Source organism: Cucumis melo, chromosome 5 (assembly GCF_025177605.1).
Source record: "Cucumis melo cultivar AY chromosome 5, USDA_Cmelo_AY_1.0, whole genome shotgun sequence".
NCBI classification, from domain to species: Eukaryota; Viridiplantae; Streptophyta; class Magnoliopsida; order Cucurbitales; family Cucurbitaceae; genus Cucumis; species Cucumis melo.
The window spans coordinates 13503559-13525849 of NC_066861.1; the positions used below are offsets into that span (position 1 = coordinate 13503559).

The 22291-nt window shown below is 33.6% G+C and overlaps 1 protein-coding gene across 1 annotated transcript; it reads right to left on the bottom strand.

Annotated features, from left to right (window-relative positions):
- Positions 1-259: 259 nt before the first annotated feature.
- LOC103485769 (origin of replication complex subunit 6) lies at positions 260-2605 on the bottom strand. Its single transcript, XM_008443475.3, has 10 exons — positions 2328-2605; positions 2194-2240; positions 1995-2099; positions 1830-1910; positions 1501-1612; positions 1329-1391; positions 1166-1253; positions 1005-1075; positions 660-756; positions 260-574 (listed from the first exon to the last, which is right to left on the bottom strand). The coding sequence occupies exons 1-10, from the start codon at positions 2445-2447 to the stop codon at positions 504-506; spliced, it is 855 nt and encodes a 284-aa protein (XP_008441697.1). The 5' UTR covers positions 2448-2605; the 3' UTR covers positions 260-503.
- Between the last annotated feature and the right edge of the window lie 19686 nt (positions 2606-22291).

Below are 22291 nucleotides of genomic sequence, written 5' to 3' on the forward strand. Positions count from 1 at the left end.
AGGACAAATTTCAATTTCTTCGATTTTTAATCATTCATCCGATCCAATGGGCTATTTATTTCCTTGATAATTAAGTGAAGTAGAACCCAAAGTACGACCCATAATTGACAGAAATTCTATCTTTTTTTACTTGTAGTTTGGCTGTAGGAACTCTTCTTTTTTTTTTTTTTTTTTTTTTTTGCTTTTCATTTCTCTGTTTAGCATCTCAACAATTTATCCATTTCAATCCAAAATTAAGATAACCGTCTACATATTAATATACCTATACAATAGAGGATTGGACATCAATATTAAAAAATGAATCAACATCTTCAGTAACTGTTTCAAAAATGAATAGAATTACTAATTACAATTGCTATAACCTGGTTTGGAAGTATAAAAATTTATTTATTTGTATAAAATAAACATCATAAATGTTATCTTCCTGATGCTGAAGCTCAAATGCTCAACTCTGGGTAAGCAAATCAATTAGTACTGTGGCACACAAAGATTTGATCATCTCCCTATTTAACATCTGTTTCTTTAATTTCCTTAAAAAAGTGGATGGAAGTTTGCCTTGTTCGCTTGCCAAGAACTGGAGAAAGAGTATCATAATAGTTAGATGTCATGTGACGAACTACTTGAAATTTGAATAGAAAATGAAATAGCTTTTAAAAGACCTTTTGTCTTGGTCAAGTTATTGGAAGCAATGACAGAGGATTTCCACTGATTATAGGTCTGTTCAGCCGTTGGCTTGCATCGTTTTGATCTTGGAAACTAGAAATTGAATGCCACATTAATAGCCAATAAATGATGCAAGCCTACTAAGCATGAATGGAACAAGAAAAGAAACCGAGACCCTACTTCAACACGCTGAGACAAACAATAGTTTAAGGCTTGAATCATGATAATGAACAAAACAAATATTGGAGATGCAAAAATGCTAAGCATGGCATTTTTGAACATGAACAATTAGTTGAGTTCTTTCATGAAATTCAAGTAATGGGGTTGCAACTACTTGATACCTCTTCGCAATCATCAGATAAATAGCCGCCATCCTCGCGTTTTCTTTTCTCTGGCAATGCATCTAACAAGTCTGTTGCAATTCAATCATTAAGAGAAAAACCCACAAGCAAAGCCAACAAAGTGAGAAAGTGGAGAAAATGAAAGCATGAAAGACACATACCTCTGTTCCCTTTGGCATCCCTGGGATCTTTCTTTACACTAGAAATCCCAAACACATCAAAGCACAAGTCCTTCATAGAAGTGGCAACCTGAAATGACAATAATTGGTTAATAATTGTCTCGATTTCTATACACAAATTAACAAAAAGGAGTAAAATTCTTACACATGAAAATTCAGATTCAGATGTTCCACTGAGTTCAATGAGCTTAACTTTGTCAACCTTTAGCTGTTGTGAAAGAAGCATTTCAATGAGTTAAAGCATATATATATATATATATACACACACACACACACATATTCCAAACCGAAAAAAGATGGACTAAATCCTGAGGTACCTTGTTCTTTTTTGCACACAAGTAAAAAGCTACAGCTGTAAATACTGGTCGAGAGAAGTCAGCACTAACACGTCGAGAAGCTGGAAGTGATGCAACAAAGCGATCCTTGTATCTAAAACAAATAAAAAGGGATACATTGTTATGGGCCGATCAATTTTTAATAGGCAATTTAGATTACAGATTAGTATAATAGATAAAAGGCAAACGAAATTGGAAAACATATGAGCAAGAATACGACTTTTTCATTACTTCATAACTCCAATAACAATAAGATTTGCGAAGAAATGTGAAGAAACTGATATGAAAGCTTTAAATTAAACAAATCTTACAGAGATAAGCCCTTTTGGACTGAAGCAACAAGCCTAACACACCCAAACTGTACTGCCAATTCTCTGATGTCGAGCCTACTTCTGCAACATCAGAGGAGTTCAGTAAAGATACTAAATATAAACAAAGAGTCCCAAAAACAGAAATGTAGAGTAGGAAAAACCCACTTGAAACCAAGACCATTCTGCAACAAATTGAAAGATCTGGTGTACGCTTTTTCCGACATCCCAGCTAACTTGATTGCACTGGATCTATCAAACAAAACCCCTAATCTGCAATTACATGCCGCGATTCTCATCAAAATCCAAATACAAATAGAATTCAAATTAGGAACAAGAATGAAACAAAGTTCAATAACGCCCGTACCTGGTAGCGGCAATTTCCAAACAGATGACGGCCTTGCAAACCTCACCCTGAAAAACAAAAACCAAGAAAGAGGGTGAAATTAAATGCAAAGTTGAAGAATAAGCGATGAAAGAAGAATTGAAAGAGATGCTTACAATGCCAATAAGGGAAGAATTGAAATGGAGATCGGAGAGTCGACGAAGCTCCCCAGCTTTTCGGATGAGGGATTCGGAATCGGCAAGATCGAGCTTCCTGGCAATGTTGTGGAAATCCATAAGGGAGCAAATTAGAGGAGGGATTGGTTGAGGGTGAAGAGGAGTTGGAATGGAAATGAGGGAGGAAGATGGGAGATAAACGAAAGAAAATGGCGGGACGGTTGGGGTTTTCGCGCGCAGTCGCTGAGGACGATTTGGGGCAACACTTTTGGCGCCATTTCAAAATTTTCCTTTTTCTGATTTCGCGGGGCGGGGGTTCAGTTTTTATTACATGCTTTGTGTCTTTTTTTCTTTTTATAAATAATTAAAAAAATAACGAATAAAAAAAAGAGTAAAAAGTAAAAATATAGTAAATAATACATATGATAGCAAATTGTAAATTTTGAAATGATATTGATTGTAGTTAATTTACAGGGAAACTACTGTAAATGTTATAAAACACAAAACTATTTAGACATGTATAACAAAGTTCATAAAGTTAGCCATTTTTTAAATATTCCAGGTTTGCTCTTTCATCTATCTCGATTCGTCTTTCTATTGCTATTTCTTTCATCGTCTTCTTCGTGCGATTTCGTTTTTCTTCTTTCTTCTTTTTTTTTCTACAATTTCTTTTCATCATCTTTTCTATTTTTCAATTCTTTATTTACGTCGTTTAATCTTTCCATCGTTTTTCTTTTTTTCCTCTTTTTTTTTTCGCTTTTCCATCGTCTTTTTACTTTTCCTCTTCTTTTTTTTTGCTGCGATTTCTTTCCATCGTCTTTCTTCTTTTCCTTTTTATACGTCATGTACAAAAAATAGCAAAATCTAAAATATTGTGTATAAAGAATATTGAAAAAAAAATCATTTAGATTGAAATAGTCAAATGTAAACTATCGTGTAAAAAAGTAAACAATCGTGTAAAAAAAATAAAAGATAGTGTATAAAGAATCTTGAAAAAAAATCATTTAGATTGGAGTAGCCCAATATAAACGATCGTGTAAAAAAAAGATTGTGTATAAAGAATCTTGAAAAAAAATCATTTAGATTGGAGTAACCAATGTAAACGCTTGTTTAAAAAAAAGTATACGATCGTGTAAAAAAAATAAAATATCGTGTATAAAGAATCTTGAAAAAAATCATTTGGATTAGAGTAGCCAAATGTAAACGATCGTGTAAAAAAAATAAACGATCGTGTAAAAAAGGTAAACGATCGTATAAAGAAATCTAAACGATCGTGTACCAAAAGAATTTAAAAAATAGTGTACCAAATTTTGAAAAAAAAAAATCAATCTAAACGATCGCGTATAAATTGTAGTCATATTTAAACGGTCGCGTATCAAACAATAACTAAATATAATCGATCACAAATATATTACACACATGTTGTTGACGGCGTGGTTGACGGGACATTTTTGGTATTTTATACGGTGGGCCTCTGAACTTTTTCTCTGTTTGGAATTGTTTTATAGAATATAAATATTTTGGCGCTTTTTATATTTTTTGAAAAGACCCCTAAGTTATAAATACAAAATAGTGTTTATTGTATCCAAAAGTGGTTATTATAGTTTTGGATAATTTTTGCCCCAAACGTTTCTAAATTTATGAAAAATTGTAGTAGATGACCCAATTTATGTACATTTTATATTAGGGTTTTTAAAAAAATATAACAAATTGGCCAAATATTTACATTGTATAGAACAATTTCGAAAACGGAAAAAGTCCAAAGGCCCACAATGAAAATATAAAAATACTCCGGACAACAGTGTAACGACCCAACTTTCCGGACTAAGCTGAGGTCACTACCAAATACCAAAACTCGACCATTCAACATAAAATTTAAAACGGACCAGTTACGATTCATTAAAACATTAGAAACCTTACAAAAGACAGTTTCGGGCCCTATTTTAAATCAATCCAAAAAGTCACAAATAAAAACTCAAGTCACCAGTTCAAAATCACAAGTCAAAATATTCTGACAAAATACATAGCGGAAGCGATAAGAAAACCAGACGCGTCCATATGGCCTTCACGCATCCTTCCTGCCTCTCGTCGGTCTGCCCCTCGCTGTGCCCCTACCTGAAAAGTTAAAGAAGAAAAAGGGTGAGTATAAACATACCCAGTAAGGGACCCATGCTCCCGAAGGATGCACACATCAGTCTAGTGCTCCCGAAGGATGCACATATCAGTCTAGTGCTCCCGAAGGATGCACATATCAGTCTAGTGCTCCCGAAGGATGCACGCATCAGTCTAGTGCTCCCGAAGGATGCACATATCCGTAAGGCACACTACCCCATAGATGAAGCTAACCGTTACCCCTCAGTCCAAACTAAACCGTCTACATCAGTTATACCCCAACGGCATTCATATTACAGTTCCGCCATAGGCTTTGTCAGTCAGATAGTATAGGTTTAAACAATTACGCCCTCAGTTGCTATATGCATCACTAATTCGCACACCATTAGGGAAAACCCTAGATCCAATCAACTAACCAACCAAAAACCGGACTCACTGTCCTTCCCCGTCCAAACTCCATGATTAACATCCAGACCAGTGTTTTACTACATACTGAACCATAACTTCAAGGTCCATCAACATAAAATCTCAATCCACAATTAACAGTCACAGTATCTTTACATCAGACAAATATAATAACAGTACTTAACAGTCAACACGCATACAGTTATTCAGTACAGTCACTAACGTGTAATCGCCTGTGGATTACTACGTTTTCAGCCTGGATTCGGGGTCCAGTAGTAGGAAAACCCTTACCTGATACTCGGTTATGCCCCTCGATCGAATCCACGCTCAACGGATCAACCTGAACGATAACACAAGGGTTTTAGTTGATGACTCTAGTAGAAGTCGCTTTAAAAGGTCCGAAACGACACCCGTTGACTTACCCAAGGAAAGGAGGACTACCTCCAAACAAGCCTGCCGTGGGACCCGAGAACTTAAGCGTCAACTCCTTACTACCTTCAAGGGAGAAAAGTAGGGCCATATCTTATTCCAATATTCAAACTCGAATTGGATGTAGTAACATTAGGGAATTCATCAAAACAATCCTTACCGAAGACTCACCGTGACCCGAAGTGGAGGAAGGAAGGCTTAGGTGGCTCGGCTCGGCTCGGCTTGGACTCGGCTCAGCTCGGCTCGGCTCGGCTCGGCTTAACTCGGCTTGGTTCTCGGCTCGGCTCGGCTCGGCTCGGCTTGGACTGGAAGCGGTTTTGGGTCGGGTCAGCTTGGAACCGGGTCGGGTTGGATGAAAACGGGCAGCCACGAACGATGGCTCTCCGGCGTCCGACGACCGTGACGAACGACAACTGGGAGGCGTTCGACGACGGGGTGAGTCGCGGCTGGTGGACTCCGACAGCTGGTTCTGCTTTCACGCGGCGGAGGGCGGTGGCTTGACGGCGGAGGACGATTTGAAGCCGAGAGGAGATCCGAAATGGATGGTCGCGGCGGCTGTTCGTTTTCGGAGACGGAGACGACGACGCTGGAGGCGGAACAGGAGACGGTGACGGAGGGGAAGAGAGAGGGTGGCGGAGACGGAGACGGAAGAGAAAACGGTGAGGCGCGGCGTCGGGCGAGGAAGGGAGAGGAAGAAGAAGAAGAAGAAGAAGAAAAAAATCGGGGGGGGGGGGGGGGTGGGCGGCGCGCGAGGGTTTCCTCTCCTTTTCTTTTTTTTTTAAAAAAATATATATATATATATATTAAAACATAATAAACATAATTAATATTAAAATATTAATATTAAATAATTTAAAATAAATAATAATATATATTAAATAAAAATAATAATAATAATAATAATTTATAATAAAACATTAATACTAATTAGTTATAATAATATTAAATAATAATATTAATATTTATATTAAGTAAATAGTAAAAGGATATTGTAAATTTTAATATTAAAATTGAAATGACAATAATACCCAATACTAATAATATAATTAATATTATATTATTAAAATTCACTTAAAATGCGAAAATTTTTACCTCGAGCTTCGGGGCGTTACAAACAGCGTTGTTAACAATGCGCGTAATATATTTGGTACATGATCGTTTAGATTTTTATTGTTTGGTATACGATTGTTTAGATCTGGGTAACCAAATGTAAACGATTTTTTTGCAAGATTATTTGTACAAGATTGTTTAATTTTATTATAAGATCGTTTAGATTTGATCGTTTAGATTTGTGTATTCAAGTCTAAATGATTTTTTTTCCTAGATTCTTTGGTACACGATCATTTAGTTTTTGCTACCAAAATTTAATTTTTTTTAAAAACATTTTTTGGTACACGATTGTATAGATTTGGGGTTGGCTACCCAAATCTAAACGATGTTTTTTTCAAGATATTTTATATTTAGTACACGATCTTCACAACCAAATAACAGTTTGAAAAAAAAAACAGATATTTTATATTTGGTACACGATCGTCAATCAAATAACAGTTTGAGAAAAAAAAAAAAAGAAAAAGAGGAAGAGAAGAAAGATAATGGAAAGGAAAAAAAGTTGCAAAAGAGAGAAAAAAGACGATGAAAATGAAAGACAAACCTGTAATATTTAAAAAAAATGACCACTTTCATGGGCTTTTTCATTTTGTTACACGGGTCGTGAATATTTTACCGGTTTGTTCTATTTATGAAAAATTCCCTTTATATTACGTGTTGCGTAAAGATATGAGTAAGATTTCATGATGAATAGCAAAAAAGAATTTTATTAAGGATTCAAAGGTTCAAAAGTTATCTCGTTACAAGAAGATATATACTTTATTTATAGAGAATTTAAAAGCAAACTAACCTTAATCTTGATTACTGAAACATACTAACCGCACAATCCTAATAAAATTAATGAAACTAATCTCTTAATCCTAATAAATTAAGAATTTGACCATAATATCATAATCCTACAACAAAACAAAAATAAGGAGAATTACGTAATAAAAAAATTTAGAAAAAAGTAGCCCATAACACATCTATTTTGCATATTGCAAATATGACAAATATAACAAGTAATTCGATATATCAAAGGGCTATCAGAGGGCTATTCACTTTAAATTTGCTACTTTTACAATGTAGTGACATGGACCTTATTATCATAATTTTTGTTGTTATTTTTGCAAACGCCCCTAAAAATAATATTATTTTATATCAAATATTATTCTTTTAGTTTAAATTAGAGAAATTTTCAAATATGGAAAAACGGAAAACTAAATTTACATTCTACAGCAAAAAATGTGAAGCGTACAATGGGTTTAAAAACTTTTAAAATACCTGATCTACCCCTTTTTTTGTGAAATTTTTTTGCATGATTTCCATTCTTCTTCATGATTTCCATTCGATATCTCTTCTTTTTCGATCTCCTTATTCTTCTTCTTGGCTAGTTGTTCTTCCACTAAATCGATAAGTAAGGTTTGGCTCTCTTCTACCTTTTTTTTTTTTTTTTTTTTTTTTTTTTTTTTTGGTTTTCTTTTTCTTGTTGTTGATTTTTGTGTCTTAAAACTTGTAATTTGTGAATGTTAAACTATTTTATTATTCAATAAACCTTTTTTTGAAGTATTGTTCAATAATTTGTTATTGAATAAAGAGATTTGCTTATAATAAAACTCACAATCCAATAAACAAGGTTTTCCTTGACTATAGTATGAGTACTTGAACTTTATGTATAAAGACATAAACGTGGATCAAATTCAAGTAATAATATAGGAATAAGGTTGAGCCTTATTCTAGGGACATTATGGATGTGGTCCACTTTGAATTTGGTACAAGCACAGTGATCCTAAGATGCTCATAGACAAACATGTGAGTAGGACATCCTATGAATGAGAGTATATAAGATCGGACCATGAAATTGTCACTTTCACACTAAGCATCATTTAATGTTTAAAACTGACTATTTCTACTATTTGATGACCTATGTAACTTGACCTTAATCATGAGCTGACTATGAACTCTTATCTACTCGGGATTATCCTTAGATTTGCATAGGTGAGGGTAATTCATCAGCACTGGTTCAATACACCTCTTCTTTTAGGGGGAAGATCAGGTGGATAGTTGAAGACGTAGAGTGCAAAACGAATTTCACTCATGCCCACTTTTAACGTTAGTAGATAAGTTGTTCTCTTAATTGCTGACACTAAATGTTGAACAAAAGGGTTTTGCCCTCTCATTGATCTCAGAGGGATTATAAGTTGAACCTTAAACCATTTGTTTATTAGAGGAACAACTGAGACTTAAGGAACAACTTGTAATCTCGGGAGTAAAACTGTAACACTGCAAAGTTTAGGCTAATTTCTAATTGAATTATTTACGAATGAATTGTTTTGGGCATTAATTTAATTTGAGTTGGAAATTTAAATGTGATTTGGTGGAATTTTATTAATTAAATATATGTATATGAGTATGTATATGTAATTAAAGAAATTTAAAATTTGGTAGAAAAGATTACTAATTATATATTTGTAAATATAATTAATAATAGAAAAGTGTAATTAATGAGGAGAGAGAGTGTTTGTATGTGTTGATTGGTTGAGGGGAAAGGATGAATTAATTAGGAAAGATATTGCAAAGTCGGTGCTGCCGCCCTATGAAACCTACATTATGAAGGAAAGAGGTGAAGAAAGAAGCTGCAAAAGTTACTTAAGTATAAGTACTACGTGTCTTGAAATAAAGGGAGTAAAAATGACTTAAGTATAAGAACGACACATTGTGAGAAAGGAGCAAGAGTTCTAACGAGACAATGCGAGAAAGGAAAGTTTTAGGTTTAGCTTTAGGTGAATACAAGAGTCAAGGCAACCATGCGTTTAGTGGTCCATATTCGAGCTAACTGCCTAAGCAACTAAAATTGAACCTGTAAATCTCTAGGGGATGCTGGTGATGGTATATGTCGTCACAGTAGTCTATGAGTTGGAATGATTTATTGTCTAGGCGAAAGGAATAAGTAGAGACAAATATGGTGATCAATTTTTTTAATGCATGATGAGGCGTTGTGAACTCGTTCTTGCAAAATGAATTTAAACATCTACTTGTATTCTCTAAATGTTTTTCTAAAATGTCACTAACTAAGCGTTAGACTTACGTTTTAAGTTTCTCTTCCCAGATAAGCGAAATGAGGAGGCTATATTGTGAAGGCGAGCCACTGCATTGTGCTAGACCTTAAAAAGTTGGGCAAGGCGTTTGGAGCTTAAGTTTAGAAGTTTTAAGTCTTAAATCGTCACTTGTAAATATACTAAGTTTGTTTGAGGAATTACTAATAAAATTGTTAAGTTATTCCAAAGTTTAAAATGTTACTTTTATATATCGTCGAGCATGTTTTTAAGTTCAAGTTTAAGGTTACATAAAAGCTATGTTTAAGACAATTGTTCTGGCGCTTTGTAAGAGGTGTTGGAGTTGTCCAAGTCGCGTTTGTGCTTGAAAACTCGGGGAAAGGACGCGTTCTGGGTGGGGGTTTGACATGCCCCCTTTCTTCCTTTCTGTCAGTCACTACTGTTCGCCATTGTCAACATCCTCCTTGCAGTCGACATTTGCTACAAAGTCGAGTGTTCAACCAACATTCAGTTTGATCGTCCGCGTCCAAGGCGACACCAGCTAACACACATCGCTTCTCCACGTGAAGCTGAGCTGCCAAGATGCTTGTTTGATTATATGCAATGAGTTCTTTGTTATCGTGAACATCAAATTTAGTAATTATGCGACTAAACTAGGTGACTAAGTGTTGAAATTTATGTCCTAAAACTTGTAGTTTGTGGTTTAAAATTATATTTTATTCAATAAAGTGGTTACTGATGACTTGTTAATGAAAATTGAATACTATAATCTTGAATCCAAAAAAGTAAAGTCTCAAGGCTATCTAGTGTAGACTTGGACTTTATGTAAAGACATAAAAGTGGATCAAGTTTGAGTATATAGCGTATATGAATAAGGTAAGGCGCCTTATTCTAGGGACACTTTGGATGCGACCCACTTCGTAGTTAGTACAAACAGTACGATTCTGAATCGTTCATCGTTCATGTCAGGTCTTGGGCTGGTTGAAGAAGTTTTTGGGTTGATTCAAGCAATTTTGGGTGTTTTTCCGGCCAATTCGAGTGGTTCGAGAGTTGTTTTATATTACACCAAATTATTAATGTAATAATTTAGTTCTTAGCTTAATTTAGGAGCCAAAACCAGTCTATTTTAGAGTATTTTAATTAATTATGTATGTGATGTATGTTTTAATTAAATTATGTCATATAGATTTAAAATCCCACCCGTAGGTTAACATGTTCATGCATTGAAAGTCTATTATAAAGGCTATAATGTATCACATGCATGTTAATTGATTAATATGATTAATTAGTTGTTTAATTAATTAAATTAATTTTGATTAAATATGATTTAATGAAATTAATTAATAAATTTGATTAATGTAATATAATATAATATAATATAATATAATTTAAAGTTAAATAATTTAAAATCTATATTAATTGATTTCTTTATTTAACTGTTATATAATGTTTGAATGAATGTTATAGTATTGCCTATTTCTTTTATAAGTGTTATAAAACAAATTAGACATCTACAATTTATAACAAAGATAAATTGCATGCTCACATAGGTTAAAAACATATAAGCCAAATTTTCATAGAATTGTGTCGATATCTTGTAAATCTGGTTACAAGAGGCTCATGTGATTAAGATCTTGTCAAAAAGTCAGATAAGATGACTAAGGTTGGAGTTTTTTAAGTTGATGGTTTATGGAACACTGAAATCTTTTTCAGCTCTTGTGCCTAGTTAGCTTAGTTTTATTAGAAGAAATTTGATCTTTAATGTTGGTTGGAAAAAAAATGAAAAAGGAGCTTTAATGTCGCTTTTCAAAAGGCGGATGTTTAATGTTGGTTTAAAGTCGATAATAAACATCCTCCTAAACCGACATTAAACATCCTCCTTTTGAAAAGCGACATTAAAGCTCCTTTTTAATTTTATTTTTATTTTGTAAAAACTTAACTATTTCTCTCTCTTACTTTACCCTTTCTCAATATCCCACATGTGATTTCTTCCTCTTTTGACAATTTTTTCCTTCTTTTCTCAATCTCATACTCTTCTTTCTCTTCTTCGAATAGTTGCCGCCACCATCACCACCGTTGTCCTTCGTGCCCAGCTTGTGCCCATCACCACTGTCATCACTCTTTCCTTTCTTCGACTGTCGTTGTGCTTGCTACCATCGTCGGGAGTCTTTTTCTTTGACAACGTTCGTGCCTAGCCTTCGCCACTACCATGCCCAGCTCGTGCTCGCCACCACCATCGTCACTCTTCCCTTTCTTTGACCGCTGTTGTGCTTGCCACCACCGTCGAAAGTCTTTTTCTTCGACCACGTTCATACTTAGCCCTTGCCACCATCGTCCGCACGCCCACGTCTATCTCACAAGCTCAGATCTGGTTTGTTCGTGGCCGGATCTATTCTAGAAGCACCGATTAGCTGTCGTCTGAGAGGTTCAATAGGTATTTGTAATCTGATCTAATTTTTTTCTTGAGAGATAGATGGTGGTGGAGTTATAGTTTTGGGTGATTCTTGTTTTGGGTTTTGATATTCTTCTTTTGGATTAGGTTATATTAACATTTAGCTTAAGCTTGTTACCTTTATTCATTATGGATATCTCACCCCAAAATTTTAGAACAAGAAATCTTATGTTGAAACATAGAGTATGACAAAATTATTTATGCTAATAACCATTTGATGCAGAAGTAGACTTTTAGAAAAATAAAAGGTTGTAAAGTAAAATACATGATCATATTATTTATGCATTAATCTAAGAGATGATGAATAGGTAATGTTGAGAGATAATGACATACCTATTCATGAAGAAGTAGACTCTTAGAAAAGTTACCCTAAAATTTCTAATTAATTATTTATAAAATTGAGCATCATAGTTTTTGAAGCATATCGATGTCATCACTTTTCTTGGTTCAATTTGGTCGTGACAATTTCGGTTGTTCATTTTCACTTTCATATTTAAGGATCCAAATGATCCTTAAAAGTTCTAGCACCAAAATAAATCAAAGTATACGAACTAGAAATATTTGATTTAAATATGGAGGAACATCATCCATAGATAACATCAATTTGCAAGAGGATGTTAAAAGATCATACATTTTTACTAAACATCTATGCCATCTTTCTTTGATATTCTTCTTTTGTGCATCATAAAGTTAGCCATTTTTTAAATATTCCAGATTTTCCCTTCCATCTTTCTTTCTTCCTCGCGATTCGTCTTCCTCCTCTATTTCGTCTTCTTCGTTCTTCCCCTGCGATTTCGTCTTTCTTCTTTCCTCTTTTTCTTTTCTGCGATTTCTTTCCATCATCTTTCTTATTTTTCAATTCTTTATTTACTTCGTTTAATCTTTCCATCGTTTTTCTTCTTTTCCTCATTTTTTCGCTTCGATTTCTTTCCATCGTCTTTCTACTTTTCCTATTCCTTTTTTCGCTGTGATTTCTTTCCATTGTCTTTTTCTTTTCATTTTTTACGCGTTTGCATTTGGGTAATCAAATCTAAACGACTTTGTATAAGACTGTGTACAAAAAAATAGCAAAATCTAAAAGATCATGTATAAAGAATCTTAAAAAAAATCATTTAGATTGGGTAGCCAAATGTAAATAATCGTGTAAAAAACAATAAACGATTGTATAAAAAAATAAAAGATCGTGTATAAAGAATCTTGAAAAAAAATCATTTAGATTGGAGTAGCCAAATGTAAACGATTGTTTTAAAAAAGTAAACGATCGTGTGTATAAAAAATCTTGAAAAAAATTCATTCGAATTGGAGTAGCCAAATGTAAATGATCGTGCAAAAAAAAGTAAACGATCATGTAAAAAAAGTAAACGATCGTGTAAAGAAATCTAAACGATCGTGTAGCAAAAGAATTAAAAAAACCGTGTACCAAATTTAAAAAAAATCATTTAGATTTGGGTCCCCTAATCTAAATGATCGTATAACAAAATTAAATGATGGAATTGAAAAGATAAATTGTAGCCATATCTAAACGGTCGCGTATAAATTGTAGCCATATCTAAACATCGCATTGTAGCCATATCTAAACAATCGCGTATATATTGAACCATATCTAAACGATCACCTTGTAGCCATGTCTAAATGATCGCGTATAAATTATAGTCATATCTAAACGATCGCATATATATTGAACCATATCTAAACGATCGCGTATATTGAACCATATCTAAACGATCGCGTATAAATCGCAAATATATTACGCGCGCGTTATTGATGACGTGGTTGACGAGACATTTTTGGTATTTTACACAGTGGGCCTTTGGGTTTTTTCCGTTTTTGGAATTGTTTTTTAGAGTGTAAATATTTTGCCGCTTTTTTATATTTTTGAAAAGACCCCTTTAATTAAATTAAATTAATAGGGAACGTGGGTGGTTTTCCCATGTTCCCTGATTCTCTCCAACTTCCCTCTTCTTCAGTTTGAAGAAATGGGAGTTATATGCATTTTACAGATAAGTTATGTAATGCGAATTCTCCAATTTTCTTTGGTGAAAGAATTTTTTTCTCTGTAAAAAATTTCCTACCAATCGGTCCCACAAACCATCTCAATCCAAAGAATAGGAAGGTTTCTAAATGGTGGTGCCTCAATTTGGAGTTTTGTAGATCTAGAGACGTCAACGATCGTAAGTTTCCTCTTCTTTATTTTTCTCTGTATTTTTTTTTAATTCACCATGCTTAGCCATAGCCATAGAAATTAGTTTTTAATTTCTTTTGCCAATGTATTGGTATTTTTTAGGTTCCTAATTAAATTGAATTAAGGTCTTTGTAATTCTTCCACTGTGCATAGGGCTTTCATCCCTTTAATTAAGAGAGTTCAAAATAGTGGAATTGGTATAACAACCACTACAATGCAAGTTACTAGTTCTAAAGACAAAAACCATGTCATGTTAAATATGATGTTTTAGGGCGTAATACAAGAGATATGGGAGATTGATAATAGAAATGAAGTCAAAGTGGACGAGCTTAGGTTTATCACTGTGTATCTCAAACGTATTGGGCATAAATCAGACCCATTTATTTCAGTCTCCCAAACAAAACAAGTATTCTATGGCAATGGTATAACATCTCCACAAAGAACTATTGAAAAAGATTTCTTTGAAGATGAAATAGGAGATATGCTTCAAGAGTGTGGTTATGGAGTCATTCAAAGGATGCCTAATGCTGATACCCCTAACGAGGTTGATGATACAACTTCAACATATATTAGACATGATTGTGAGGGTAGATGGGTAGATAAGTAATGATTGCGGTAAATGTTTTATAAGGGTATGCTATTACTTTGCTTTTTAATGTATTTATGTTTAGAGTTTGTAATAAATATGCTTATGGTATGTCATTACTTTTCTTACTAATGTATGTATGTTTTTTTGCATATTCATAGATGGGGAATTCAAATACTGACAGTGAGGATAAAAGACAAATGCTTCAAGAAGTAAGAAACAGATCATTTGTTTCACGTGGCCCAACTACTATGTTTGAGTTGGCATCAGTAAGAACTTCTAGGCAACAGTTGCCCATTCAATTTAATGAACATAGGCAACCTATTAGAGCTACTTCTTAGAAAATGCAAAGTCACTTTGGTGCGTGCATTTGATAGCAAATTTCTGTGACATACAAATCTTGGAAAGAAGTTTCTAATGAGCTAAAAGAGAAAATATATGGTTGTATATCAGTATGGATTCTATAATTACGTTTTTCATACAATGTAGTTTGGTTTACACCCTAAGTGCAAATATGCTTTTCTTTTTTATTGTGTAGATGTCATTTTATTTACACCCTAATGCCAAACATTATATACTTATGTCTGCATCAAGAAAGTTTCAGATTTTCAAGACGACGTTGACTCAGAAGTATATACTTACGTTTAAGGATCAACCATCACTCCCAAACTTTCCTCCTAAAATTTATTCTCATATAACTCAAGAACATTGGGAATTGTTTGTGTACGTTAGACTAAGTGAAGAATGGGCAGTAAATAATTTTTATTACATGCTAACTTCAATATTGTTTTGGTATGTAACTACAAACTAATGTGTTGTATAGGGTTATAGTTGTATTTAAAGAGAAAGAAGGTCGAAATGTATATACAATCACCACATGTTTCGCAAGGGATATGTGAATCTTGCAGATGAATTAGTGAGTCTTTTTAATTAAATTAAAGAATTTATCTTAATATGTTTATGCTAATTAAATATATATCTTTGGTTGCAGAATATAACACGTGATGTTTCCCATTGTTCAACTCTTTAGAAAGAAGTATAAAAAGGAAAATAATGACTATTTTGATGATGCTACTCGAGATTGTGCCTCTTAGATTTCAAGTTTACTTATGATTTACTTATATATAATATATAATCTTTTGTTAACTTAACTGATGATGAAAATACATGTATTGTTTTATAGGATGAATTAGTTGTAACACATAAAGATGAAGATATCTTGATTGAAGAATTGGGTTCCAAGGAGCACGGTGGACGTGTAAGAGGCGTGTGTGGTTTTGTCTCTCAATCACAATATTTCAACACAGTAAAAGGGAAAGAGAAAATGATAACTCTTGAAGTTGAAATATGTTATAAAGAAAAGGATAACTCGAGAAGCAAAAGTTACTAGAAGAGAAGTAATCACTCGAGATTGTCCATTGGAAGTATCAACGTAGATCTTAATGCCAATGAGGATATGGACAACACACTTAATAACAAAGGAGTTGGGGTAATTGACTTTGTTGCCACTTTTAAAATTTTAACGATATAGGATCAATTGTTCTTAACAGTGCTTTTAATACTCAGAACACCATGCCAGTTGGCTATAGAATCAATTGATAATATCATTGCAGTAGCCACGATTTTCAATGATAACATTGACTGTCTCAACGTTAAAGTCTTGGTAGACGTGGTTTTGAGAGAAAATTTAACTATATCCAATCCGGTGAAGGACAAGATAGAGACTTTAAATTAGGCATTGGGTAACATTATTGAATGGTCTTGTCGACTTCTTTCTATGCTTGATAACAAACACATAAGTCTCTTTTTTCACTATTTAAGTTTTGAATTTATTCGTGGTTGTACATTGAGTTTAGAACTTTGGTTGTGGTAGGAGCATTCAACCATGAAGGATCTTGTGTATTCTTCAAAATACACAGACGTTAATGGGACTATTATGCTCATAAATAAGCATGTCGTGAACAACATAAAGGATGTCGACATTGATTTATTTAGCTATATAGGATATAGGATCAATTGTTCTTAACAACGCATCCCAATGAATGGACTAATATTTGGAAGAGACAAATTTGTTTATTTAGCTCGTGAAGACTTGTTGCATTACTGCGGCATGGTTGAAATAGGCTATACGTGTATACTAGCATACATTACGTAAGTATAAGACATCTTTTACTCATCTTTATCTCCAATACCATTGCTATAGTTATTTTGTTCCTATTTTAACTAAGGTTTCTTTTACTTTGATATCTTTTGGATGAATGTGACTGTGTACAAAAGTTTTTTGTTATTGACCAATAAAAAATATCGTCACATATAAAGAATCTTGATCTTTGATCCAGAAATGTAGCCGACCAGTTAGAAATGACTAGCTTGGAATGATTAGTTCTAATTTCATATAATACCGAATAAATAAAGAAGAGGAACACATTGGTTTTTTTTCCATTGAGGCTAAATGTATACTCACATTGAATTTGTTGCTTATTGTAGTTTTCATTGGATGTTGCATGTCATCAATCTTCGAAAAAATTGTGTCTATGTCTTGGACTCTCTTCGAAGTAAAGTTAATAAGGGCATTCATAAAGTCATAAATGTGTAAATGTATTCACTTTATTACTTCTTATTTTACTTTATTGTCTTCTGATGTTTCAAAATATTTAGAGGATTGAAAACATGGCAAGCTAAACACGATCTATAACACTATCGGTCAACTCCAAAATGGAAACATGTAAAGCTAATTTGCATTGACACATAATTATTTTTTATGAAACATAAGAATAATTAGTATCCAATTTAAATATATGCTGTGTCCTCGTTAATCGAAATATGTAGGGTGTGGATACTATGTCCAAAAGTACATATACGAAATAGTCATAATTCTAGTACTCCCATTACTAGCCTTGTAAGTTTCTACTTTCACTTTTTATATGTTACAAAATAAATGATCTAAACTCATTTTTTCCATATCTTTCTTTTTATATGTAGTCCATTATAAAAATGCATATAGGCAAAAGGAGATTGATGAGATTCGAACAAAATGGGCAAGTTTTTTCGGCTGATTTGTCTAAGATTTTACATGTTTTTTTTGTCGAGTTAAGTTAGTAGTTGACTTTAGTTTGTGAAGGATCTGGTTGTTGTACATATACTTTAGTTTTGGGCTTTTCTGCTTGTAGCTTTGAGTTAAGTTTTTGTAGGGATGAGCGATCCTACAATTTTTGAAAGTGCAGAGGGTTTGATACTAATTCTTGTTTATTATATAGTTTGTACATATACTTTAGTTAGTGAAGGAACTTGCTATTGTACACATACTTTAGTTTTGGATGTAGGAACGAGTGGTCTCGTACTAATTATTGTTTAGAGAATTATTATGTAATCATGATCTTACATATTATTTCTAGATTTTGAGTTTTTACTTATAATGATTGGATATAGTGTGCTTATTCAAATGTAATTATATATAGGTGTTGGATGATTGTATTTGTTGTAGTACTATATGGAAGTGTGGAAAAGTGTGCTGGTATTAGGTGTTGGATGATGTGTATTCATTGTAGTACTATATGGAAGTGTGGAAAAGTGTGCCGGTATTTTTAGTGTTGAATCTTGTGCATTGTAGGTGTTTATTATTGGTTTACCATGGAGGACAACATGCGTTTATTGATATGTGATTATATATAGGTGGATATATTGGAAGATTTAGAGTACTTGATCTTATAGTGTTGAATATAGTTATGTTTATTGATATGTGATTATATATAGGTATTGGATGATGTGTATTTGTTGTAGTTCTATATAGAAGTGTGGAAAAGTGTATGCTGGTATTTTAGGTGTTGATCTTGTGTATTGCAAGTGAAATAGAAACATAAGGTTTGCCACAGAGTAGTAGACATTCTATAGCTAGTGTGCAAGCAGTTTTTTTTTTTTTTTTTTTTTTTTTTTTTTTTTTTTTTTAATATTTTTCACAATATATGTTGACAAACATTTCCTGATGTAATTCAAGACAAATAATGTTGGTTTCGGCGTCATAAAAAATGGATAATAATGCAACAATTTAATAAAAATAAATTTAAAAAAACAGATCTAGAAACAAGGCTTTGATGTCATTTTTAAATTGACATTATTAGGGATCTTTAATGTCGGTTTAAAACTGACATTACTCTTTAATATCGATTTTAAACCGACATCAAAGACCAACCGACATTAAACACCTCCAACAACACTATCAAAGATGTCGATTTAAAATCGACACTAGAGGCCTTTAATATCGGGATAAAATCGACATTAACAAGCAACCTCTCACTAATCTCACTACTCGAAGGTCATTAGGTCCTGTCTTCTTCTTGCATTTTCAATGGGCAGGAAGAACTTCTTTATGAACTTTTTAATCTAGGTATCCCAAGTTGTAACTTCCCCTTCCTCCAGCGAGTTTGTCCATTGTTTTGCTTCGTCACGTAGTGTTAGCAAGAATAATGCCAAACGCAGCTCGTCTCATGATATTCTTGACATGTTGAACGAAGCGCAGATAGAATAAATTTTTTTGATATGCTCATGAGAATCTTTGCGTGGTTGTCCCACAAATTGTCTAGCATTCTAGATCATTTGGAGCATTACTGGTTTGATCTCGAACCCTGCATTTTCGCCAAACATCGGATACACGATACTCGGGTTGAAATCGTAAAGGTTCGGTGATGTATATGATCTAATAGGGCGGTCCATATCATGGACTAAATATGTGGGACTATGCTAGGGGACATTTTGATTGGCAGGGTTGTTATTGTTATTCTAATTTTCCATGTTTGAACGATTTTGCCTCTACCTTTGTTTGTGGTTTCTCCAAAATGTCACTCTATCTCAGGGTGAAGTTGGAATTCGAGTTGTTCGCCCTACTAATAAACTTGTTCACGGACTTTTCGACTAAAAGACGTGATTCAGCTAAAATTGAACTTCTGCACAATTTAGCGCACAATTAAGTTAAATAGGAAAACTTTAAATCCCTCGGCAACGGTGCCAAAAACTTGCTTGTTTTTTTATGCGTTACATTTTTACAAGTATTATGCTCGTAGATTTAACACGACGACCTTTAAATGAGCGACTATTAGGTGACTAAACATGGTGATGCGATAAAATGTGCACTTCTATTCATGCATTGCTAAACTGATAAAGATAAACATTATCGCGCAAGTTTTTCTCTCTAGCGTCCATGTATAAGCGAAGAGAGATTTCTTGGCAAGTCCAAGGTCGAACACAGGAAATTTAAGCTCTTAATTTATCCTATCACGCACTAAACCATGCAATAAAATCTATTCATTATAATTATGAACAATATGCTTAGTTATCCTAACTATTTACATTACTGTTCTTGGCGATGCAAGGTGAGTATGTCAAGATGGAAAAATGGAATATGAACTCATTATAAACATGGCGAGGAAGAAAAAGTTTAATTGTCTGAATGCAATAATTTGTGCTTTAGTACTTCAAGGAAATACAAAGCATTTATTAACTTAGAATTAGGGCGAGCACCCTCTCAGTGCTTTTTCTATACTAGCTCGCCTTTCGGGATGCAAAATACACAAAGTTAAGCTATGATTTGTATCTGATCATCTTGAATGTGATATTAATAACTTATCCTTAGTTAAGGTGGGTAACCTATCGATGCTATCGCCACACAGAGTATCCTCTCGGTAATGTAAGCGAAGGATGAGTTTGGCAATAAGATTGCATCGCTACAATCTTCTTGTCACTCGCTTAGCTAAAAATGATTCTCACTTGTTAGGCGATTACAATCTATACCATTGTTCTTCTCTCAAATGTACAATGTCACTATAAGCAAATTGTTATTTAGTGACAAATTTTTAATGACGTAACAAATTTTTGTCAGTAAAAGGTCATTTATAGCGACGCAAAAAAAAAAAAAAAGTCACAAAAGATTATTATTAGCAACACATTTTAAATTTACGTCACTAAAAGAATTAACAACACAATAATAATGTCAATAAAAAAGTTATAGCTTTAACAACAAAAATAGATGTTGCTAAAAGTCTAAAAAATTCCCCTCTTATCTCCCTCATCTTTTTTTCATTAAACAATTTTAATTAAAAAAAACCCTTCCCCCTACCCATTACCAACCCGAAAAGCTTCCATCTCCACCTTCTCTCCTCCATGGCCGAACTACCCATCTGCACGAAATGAGGTGATCGACAACGAATCTTCATGACAACGACAACGCTTCTACGACCACGTCGAATGAACCACGGCGAACGAACCACGCTGAACCAGACCGAACGAACTAGCGAACGAACCACGCTGAACCAGGATGAACGAACCACGACGACAAATTTGCACGAACCACGCCGATGGCCAGCTGTACGAACCACTATGACGACCGACTGGACGAACTACCCGACGGCCACCAACCTCGAACGGTTCCAAAAGCTGCTTCTTGCGACGATTCTGCCCGAACTTCCTTGAACACTTATGTTCCACATCTATGGAAACCCAAGACATTCCGATGAGATTCTTAATTTTTAAAATTTTTAGGGCAGTGTATTTGGATTTTGATTTGTTGAATATTTAGTCTCTTAATTAGTTTTAAGATTGGGTTTTATCCTTGTAGCGTTTGCATAGTCTTGATTAATGTTTAGATTTAAGTAATGTCTTGTTGAATATTTGTTTTGTTAATTAGATTTAAGTAATGTCTTGTTGAATATTTGTTTTGTTATTGTGTTTTCACTTCTAGGAATGAAGTTGTGAGTTTAGATTGTTGTTGTTAATAGAACAACAACAATATAATTTTTATTGACTTGATACCCAGATCTTGATTTTAGGTTTTTAGAATTGTTGTTTTGATTCCTCTTTCTCTTTGTAAGTGTAATTGTTGTTCTTTCAAATGTGTGTTGTATACTTTATTATTAAGTAATTTACATATGGCTTTAATTCTAACACATGGATTTCTAACTTAGGTACTTTAAGTGTTGTACTTATTATGGATTGAAGTTGGATAAATTTAAAAGATCGAGCTTCTAGTGAATATTTTGATGTTGTTGCTAACTTTATCGAAATTTCAACTAATCATTTACACGAAGAGGAAAGAACAAGATGTCCTTGTTCAAATTGTTTGAATGTCAATTGGAATAGATTAGACGTTATAGAACGTCATTTGTATAATTATGGTATGTCCCGGACTTATAAGCGATGGATATTTCATGGAGATACTATTGATCTTTCTCCATTTTTAAGGTCTAGTTTGAGGTTTCTGGTGCAACGTTTTCCAATATAAGTGAATGTAGAGAAGAGAATGTAAATCTTAGAGAAAACATTGGAGTTAGAGATACTAGGGGTGATGAGATGGTAGAGATGATTCATGATCTACATGGGCCAATGTTTGAAGAATGTAAAAGAGAATCAAACGAGCAAGATGAGTCCGATAAAATAAGTGGAATGTTTCCTGAAATAGAAGAGGAGTTATATCCGAGATGTCCAAAGTTCACTTCATTTAATTAAGTGAGATTGAATTATTTCAACTCATGCATTCCAATGAGAAGAAGGGGTAGGTGAATGAGGCAAAAGCGAAATATGTAAGTAAAGTTGTATGTTCATTGTTGAAATTTTTCTTAACCTATAATGGATTGATACTATTATGTAATAATGGTGTAGGATGAGATG